Raw genomic sequence first — 8,545 nt, 5'->3', positions numbered from 1 at the left:
CTCATTTCTCTCCCTTCCTTTCTGTCTGTCCCTGTCTGTACCCCTCTCTGTCACTTGCACTAAAAAAAAATAGATATTACTGTGTGTCAGCTAGGTCGTCATGCACCCAAATCATCATAAGTGAAAGGAATAGACACTGTTCCTTTTAAAATTTATCACACCTGTGTATTAAATGGGTAATTCCTTTAACTTCTACTGAGCTGATTGTTCTAGAAATCCAAAGCCTGAGTTATGCATCCTTTTTTATACTTCTCAGTAAGGAAGGGAGAGAGAGAGATCCCCTGAAACACAAAACTCTAGCAGCCAAAAAGCAGTGCCCCTGCCTCCCTACCTGTTGGTCCTTATTTAAACCCACCCACCTCCTGGGTGCTGAAATTTGGAAATGGTGCAGCATCAGCTTTAACTTTTAATATTCCTTGAGTGCTTACTATATGCCAGGCACTACTCTCAGAGGTTTATGGATGTGAGCTCATTTAATCTGCAAATGACCTGATGACATAAGCATGATTATTTTCCCCATATCATAGATGAAGACACTGAGACAGAAATCTCACAACACTTGGCCAAAGTCACACAGCTGGTAAGTGGAGACAGAGATTCAAATTCAGAGACTGGTTCTAGAACTCAGGCTCCTGATCACCTACAAATGGAACCTATGCCCTCTGCGAAAAGTTCTATGGATGCCTAAAATAATGCTTACAAAAAAATGAACAACAACATGGGAAATGTTTATGTCAAAATGTTACTGTATTTTTTGCTCCATAAGATGCACTCCCAACCCCCCCCCAAAAAAAAAAAGTGGAGGGGAAAATGCCCGTGTGTCTTATGGAGAGAAAAATATGGTATTTTATTAAACATTTTAACACACCATTTGGTTTGGAATATATATATATATATTTTTTTTTTCATCTTAAAACCCTAGGTGTGTCTTATGGTCAGGTGCATCTTATGGAGTAAAAAAATATGGTAAGTGAAAAGTTAGTATGATAAACTCATATAAGTACTATCATAAAGACTATGTAAAGTCAAAACAAAACACAAATTACTAAAACAAACAAACAAACAAAAAAACCCATACAAAAATTAAAAAGATTGAAACAAAAGTAAAAAAGAGACTAGAAGGAAAATAGAAAAAAATACTAAGAATACTTAGGGGTGGGATTATAAGTGAATTTTAAATTCTTCCTATTTTTGATTTTTTTTTTCATAATGGTTATACTTTCTTTAATCTCATCCCCAAGTGGCATATTAAGTGTCTTAGTGTCTTAAATATTTTTGTGTAAGAAAACATTCGGGCTAAATTTTGATATTACAAAAAGTAATTTGGGTTTTAAAATTTAGCAGATCAGTAATTTAAAAAAATTTTTTTTCAAGTGAGAAGAGGGGAGATAGTGAGACAGACTCCTGCATGCTCCCCTACTGGGATCCATCCAGCAACCCCTGTCTGGAACTGATGCTCAAATCAACTGAGTTATCCTCGGCGCTCGAGGCCGATGATTGGACCAACCATGCTATCCTTAGCACCTAGACCTACACTCAAACCAGTTGAACCACTGGCCTCAAGAAGGGAAGAGAGAGAAAGGTGGGGTGGGAGGGAAAGAGAAGCAGATGAACACTTCTGTGTGCCATGACTGGAAATCAAACCCGGGATGTCTGCATGTCAGGCTGACACTCTATCCACTGAACCAACTGGCCAGAGCCAGTATTTTGAAATTTAAGATATATTTTCTCATGGATATAAAAAAGTCTTCATAATAATTAGATTCTTTTTAAATGAGCATTTTGAACTAAGACCCCCCCCCCCCGGCACAGTTCCAAGAACTTTATATTTTCTTATTTAATGGGTAAGAATTGTTATTAGCCCCTTTTATGGTGACAATTAAGTAACTGGCCAGAATTTTCAAAGCTGAGAACTGATGCCAGGCAGTCTGGCTCCAGCAGTTGTGTTATAATGTAGCCAATGCTTCTTATCACACAGCCCATGAGCTAATATTAGAGGTGCCATATGTTTCCTTCTGTCTTATTTTCTCCTGCTTTAGTTTGCATAGTGAACATGGCATATTTTGGTAACTTTACAGCTAAATAGATTTTGATGACTTCTCTGGGGACATAACTTGCCCTTGAATATTGTTTGTAGGAGAAAAAAAAAGGCTTTGGATTCATTCCATCATGGGCTTGCAAAAACCAGGCCCACTCCTTATCTGAAGGTCATTTATACAAAAAGGATCTTTTCAGGTTGGAGCTGTCTTCTTAGGGATGACCATAACTGGTGCCTCACTTCTGGCAACTTACATATGAGTCTAGTTCTCCTATTCCACCCCTCAGCATACACCTGGTACTTGCCACCTCAACTTGGGCTGGCCAAAAGTGCCTTCTTTAAGACCGCACGTGGACAGAGAAGCCATTCCTAGACCTCTGCTGCCCTTTCAAAGGGATTGTTAGTGCTGAGTTAGTGCTGTTTGTGAGTTCTTTTGGTGGGTCAAGTTCAGGTTAGGAGAGAAGCCTAACCACCCCCACAAATCGGCATTAGACCTGCCTAAAATAGCATCACTGAGATATCAAGCATTCTTAGTCAGGTTACTATGTCATCCAAGAATGAAAAAGCCATATCAGATCATTGGCTTAGGCCTGGCATTTTATTTTGGATATCTAATCCTTATTTTAAAAAGGGCCATTTAATTTCCATCTTGGCAATTTCCCCCTCCATGTCCTATACGAAGGACCTTCTCTTAGTCCCAGAACTCTAGAACCCTACTGACCCAGCTCAGGAAATAGGAGCATAGCAGAGCTGCCTGTGAGGTTGACAGGCACTGTGTGGCAATCCGCTTAGCTTCATCACTATCCTAGAGGTCTGCAGTTCTCAGGGGATGTTCCTGTGGGTTAATACTTGACATGCTTATGGAAGAATTATGTCTTTAGGATGTGAGAGGAAGGTAGTCATTGGTGCCCCTTGTGAAAGATGCTATCAGCATCCATACATAGTCTGTGCCTCCTGATGCCAGGTCAGAGAGCTGACCGTATAAAAGGCAGAAGCTTCTGACAGCACCTCAGTCCGCTTGAGTGATCTCCTCTAGTACCTGAACCAGGTAAAATACATCTCGAAGACCAGGAAGGACTCTTGGTGTTGGTGTTTTAGGCAGAGAGAAGCTCCGGGTAGAGGACGCTATTGAAGGAACCCAAAGAGAAAAAGATTTGGAGGGGAGGGTTCTGCCGGAAGGGGAGGGTGGCAGGTAGGGGAAGGGAAAAAAAGACTGATGTCTTTTTAAAGTTGCAAGGGATTGCTCTGAAATTATGGAGTTCCTGGGTTGAAACCTTTTGTGTATTTCTGATTTGGGGAGATTGGGTTTTAAAACTTTGATCACCATAAAGATGAAATCGTGTGAATTTAAAGTTCAATTTTAAATGTAAATGAGTTATCTTGAGCTAGTTGAACTTATATTTCTGTGTTGTCTTTCATTTTCATTCAGCCTCTGTTGAGATGTCCTGCCAGCAGAACCAGCAGCAGTGTCAGCCCCCTCCCAAGTGTCCCCCCAAATGCCCACCCAAGTGTCCACCCAAGTGCCCACCCAAGTGTCCACCCAAGTGTCCAGCCCCCTGCTGCCCTCCTCCAGTCTCTTCCTGCTGTAGCTCCAGCTCTGGGGGATGCTGTGGCCACAGCTCTGGGGGTGGCAGCTGCTGTTTGAGCCACCACAGGCCCCATCTCTTCCACCACCGGCACCGACACCACCGCTCTGACTGCTGTGACAGTGGCCACCGTTCTGGAGGTTCTAGCTGCTGCCACAGCTCTGGGGGCTCTGGGGGCTCTGGCTGCTGCCCCAGCTCCGGGGGCTCTGACTGCTGCTCCGGGGGCTCTGGCTGCTGCTCCGGGGGCTCTGGCTGCAGCTCTGGGGGCTCTGGCTGCTGCTGACCTGCGCCTTGAGGACCACCAAGGAACGGCACTGGAAGAGCCGAAGTGCCGACAACCGCCCAGCCAGAAACTTCTCTCCTTTTCCCCATGCCAGGGCTTCTGAGATGCTTTGAGGTGTTCATTCTACTGTGAGGTCTAGAGGTTTAACCTTGGGTATTCAATGTCTTCATTCTCTTTTCAGATATAGTTCTTTGGAGGACTTGGTATTGGAGTTCAGTAATGAAGGTGTTCTCTTTGTAACAATAAAGCTCTTTATTCCTGAAGTCACTGCCTCCTGATTGTTTTATTCACCTCTCCCAGTCCCTACCACCTGCATCCAGCCATCTCCCCTTCCCTTCTTTTGAGTGCAAGGGAACACTAAAAATGTTTGAGAAGCGGATATTGACCCTGAAGCTACTTTGACCCCCGGGGAACAATATTCCCCTCTATGGTTTGAATGTGGAAACTTTAAGTTGAAAGAAAGAGCCATGTCTGAGACCAATACCCTGACATGAGGCTTGTATGAGGAGAGTCAGGGACAGGTTTTCAGAGCAGAGGATGGTGGTACCCAGAGAGGTCATGATGAGAGGATACACTCTGGGAAGTTTTACTTTAAGCATGGATAAGAGTTTTAAAAAGTATCTCTTAGTTATAGGAACTAAAATCATCTAAAGTGCTCATTCTGGGCTCCAATAAATGGACACATTTACTTTTCTATTAAAATCCCAAGTACTTTCATTAGTTGACTAAAGTGGGAGCCTGATAAGGGTTAGTTTCTGGGGAGAGGGTGTGAGTTTAGGAGGCAATGAGTAAATATCTAAGCTCATTTTCCCTGGATCCTGAAAGCCTGAATTTGGGTCTCAGTAGAAAGGCACCATTCTCCATAAGGTTGGGCAGCTGGTGGCAAGGGCTGGGGAGATGGGGGCAGGGACACTTGGATGACCGTATTGGGTTTTCTATTTCCTTTAGGAATAGGCTGATTCCTCCAGGAGATATTCAGAAAGTTTGCAATAGAAATAATAATACTGAATCAGCTTTTCATATGAACAACTAGCCCTTTCTTTGATAAAAGGTAACAGTAACGAGTAAAGTAAGTTACTTAGCATGAGGTCATAGCAAGTTCATTAATGAACATAAATTTGCCCAAATCATCTCCCAGTGGACAGCCAGTATCTTGTTACCTCATTACTTCCTCCTCTTTTCTAATATTGACCTCACTTCTTGGAATGTCTCACCTGGACTCATCAACAGGTGACCCTAGGTACATACAACCTGTTAAACAGGTTCTAAAGCCATGTTAAATGAAACTTTTATCTTTTGTGATGTTTCTTCCCTTCTCTGTTCTTTTATGCCACTCCCACATCATTCACCCCAAAACTTATGTCTCACCGTCAACTCTTGAATTGTTAGTCTTAGATTTCTTTTATCTCACATTCATGGTGGTGGGCAGTTGCATTGATTAAGAAGCAGTTCTGAAGTCAGTTACCTCCAAAGTCAACTTAATTCTTCATAATTAGTTATTCTAAAACACCATTTCTCTGTTATTTTCTCTTCTTTTTTTTTATTAAGTGAGAAGTGGGGAGACAGAGACAGACTCCCACATATGCCCCAACCAGGATCCACCCTGGGCAAGCCCCCTATCAGGCTATGCTCTGCCCACCCGAGCCACTGCTCTGTTGCTCGGCAACTGAGCTATTTTAGCACCTAAAGTGAGGCCATGGAGCCATACTCAGCACCCAGGGCCAACTTGTTCGAATCCATTAGAGCCATGGCCGCAGGAAGGGAGGGAAGCAGAGAGAGAGATGCGGGGAAGGGGTGGGGAAGCAGATGGTTGTTTCTACTGTATACCCTGACCGGGAATCCAACCAGGAACTTCCACACGCTGGTCCAATGCTCTACCACTGAGCCCACCAACCAGGGCTAAAACACCATTTTTCATGGTTAATTTGAACTTTGGAAAAGATAGGTGACCTTCCTTCCTTCCTTCCTTCCTTCCTTCCTTCCTTCCTTCCTTCCTTCCTTCCTTCCTTCTTCCTTCCTCTCTCCCTCCTTCCCTTCCTCCCTCCTTTTCTCTCTTCCTTCTTTCTTTCCTTCCCCTTTATATTGGGCAGTGGCCTCAGGGAGAACTTATCTTCAAAGGGAGTTTGGGGATAAGGAGCAGCGAGTTCTGCATGTGTGACTTGGCATTGCAACTGCATTAGCATCCTGCACACATTTTCCTCTTAGGCTCACCAGGGCTGTTGTGAATATGGTAATATGACTATATTCCGAACATTTCTGTTCTTAATGGTTCCATAACTGCCTGAGTTTTTCTTCTTGTCCCTAGTAACAGAGAGAACTCATCATGGGTCTTTCCACAGGTATACTTCCCACCACTGTCTTTACTCAGTCCAATCTGAAAGAATCTTGGTAGAATTCAGTAAGTTTTTTGCATAGCTTGAAGCCTGACTTGGAGAGAGAAGACCAACTACCAGAGAGATGCAAACCAAGATAACAAGTGAATAAACTGCTAAATAGATGACTACATAGGGATGATGTGTGAGCAGGAGCATGATGTGTGTGTGTGTGTGTGTGTGTGTGTGTGTGTAAAGGTACATTGTAGAAAAAAGTCAAGAGAATAGGTTCCAAGAAAGGGCTCTGGACTTCTCCTCACTTGAATCCCCATGTGTTAGCTTTACCCATACAGCTCTCTCAGCTATGAACGGTGTCTTGTTTGGAAAGTAAACATGCCGCAACAATCCTGGCACTTCTGGGTTGTGACTTGAACAGCCACGTGCACCACCTACAGTGCTACGTGAGTGACAAATGTCTCTGGGATGTGAGTGTCAGCTGAGCATGTCTATTGGGAAATAGGCCCCTCCCAAGAGTCAGCTATCAAAATCTTATATAAGGTTCTCTGGCTGGACACTAATCAGTCCACAGCCTAGCAGGTGGCCCATCCTGGTTGGAGAACTCAGTGTCTTCTATAGAGCAAGAATCTGGTAAGTCCTCAAGTGGAGCCTGGGGAGGAGGTTGGGAAAAGTTGAAGACAGAACACAGCCAACAGGTAGATGTGGAAGGAGAGCGCTGGAAAGTGCTAAAGCTTCAAGTGAGCCAACCTTTCATGGTACCAATGAAGACATGGAGGCTATACTGGGGCAGGTGTGCGTATGTTTGTGTGTGTGCGTGCATCTGTGTGTGACATCTGCAAGGTTCCATGGCAAATCTTCAGCAGAGATGTGACGAGAGCCCAGGCCTTTTGTCCATTGGACTGCGCTGCATTCCCAAATTTGGCACCACTCTCCAAGATTGTGGGGAATGAGACACATAGACAGGAAGGCATGACCCGGACGTGCCTCTGGTCTTTGCGGACTTTTTAGACCTGCATTAGGGAGGCAGGTGTGAGTTGGCTATTTTCTATTCAATGAGGTATTTATATCATGTTAATAACTACAGGGACATCACTCGAAGGTCCCTGGCCACAGTGAGATGGGGGCGGGGAAAATAGCCAGGAGAAGATTTGGACTGGATGGTACAGATAGATGGCCTGATATCCTCTTATTTTCCACTGTGAAGAAACTTGCGTGGTCCTTGTCCAGTCCCAGAAAATGGAAAACCATCTACTCGTTGCGTAGACGGTTTCTTGCTCCATGCACGTTTAATTCACTGGAAACATCTGCTCAGGGTTTGTTTCTTAGCTTCTTTTTTCCCTTGTACCAGACTCAATTGGCTAGATTCTAAAGCCAGTTCTCAAAAACTCCAAGTTCTACAGTTGAAAAGGCAAAATCTGCTTGCTTGTGAAAAGCTATTCTATTCTTTTTTTTCAAGTTCACGGTGACAGCTCCGCGATGTCCTCCCAGCAGAGCGCCAAAGGCTTTTACAAGGGGTCTCCCCAGGGCCCCGCCCCGTGCCCGACCCCAGCGCCCGCCCAGGCTGACTCGTCCTCCTGTTGCGGCTGCTGTGGCGACTCAGGTTGCTGCGGCGACTCCGGCTGCTGCGGCTCGGTCTCCACGGGCTGCTGCTGCTTTCCAAGGAGGCGCCGCCGGCAGGGCAGGCACGGGTGCGGGTGCTGCGGCGGTGGCAGCCGAAGGTCTCAGTGCTCCACCAGCGCGCAGAGCCACGGCTGCTGCGGCAGCTGCTGAAGCCACCGCGGCCAGAAGAGTTTCCAGAGAGCCACCAGAGGACTGCCCGCCGCTGCCTTCTGCTGCCGCCCTGCCTCCTGTAACTACGTTCGCATTCAGTTCTGCGCTTCCGAGTTTGCACCCTTCTCCCCGCGCGCCCCCGCTCCCATCAGGCTACCTGCACTTGGATTATCAAGAAACCCACCCTGCTCTCAGCCCTACAAAACTCCCTGACCCCATGGAAATTTCCTCCGTAGGAACCGGAGAGCCACAGAGGTTGGGGGTGGGGGGCAGGACTCTACGCTGCCTGAACACTGCACTCTGCATGAGCTTGCACACAGTAGGTGCTCAATAAACGCTTGTTTTGATTGTCTTAAAGACATGTCATAATAAAACTACCTCTTGAGAACACACCTATTCCTATTTGTTCTTTCATTTGTGTAGATATTTATTGTCATGCTCTGTCATCCCATTGCTACCTCCAGTGGCATAGCGAACACATGACACTTTATTGGCATCCCCCCCCCCCAACTACGCTTCCACTAAGCTTTTCTTGTCT

The 8,545-nt window shown here is 45.3% G+C and overlaps 1 protein-coding gene across 1 annotated transcript; it reads left to right on the top strand.

Moving 5' to 3' along the window:
* The first annotated feature begins 2,920 nt into the window (after window positions 1-2,920).
* Window positions 2,921-4,158, top strand: LCE5A (late cornified envelope 5A). Its single transcript, XM_066255224.1, has 2 exons — window positions 2,921-3,086; window positions 3,468-4,158. The coding sequence occupies exon 2, from the start codon at window positions 3,479-3,481 to the stop codon at window positions 3,905-3,907; it is 429 nt and encodes a 142-aa protein (XP_066111321.1). The 5' UTR covers window positions 2,921-3,086; window positions 3,468-3,478; the 3' UTR covers window positions 3,908-4,158.
* Window positions 4,159-8,545: the final 4,387 nt, after the last annotated feature.

The sequence above is a fragment of the Saccopteryx bilineata genome, chromosome 2, assembly GCF_036850765.1.
Source record: "Saccopteryx bilineata isolate mSacBil1 chromosome 2, mSacBil1_pri_phased_curated, whole genome shotgun sequence".
Taxonomy (NCBI): Eukaryota; Metazoa; Chordata; class Mammalia; order Chiroptera; family Emballonuridae; genus Saccopteryx; species Saccopteryx bilineata.
This window is presented reverse-complemented; position numbering and strand designations above follow the sequence as displayed.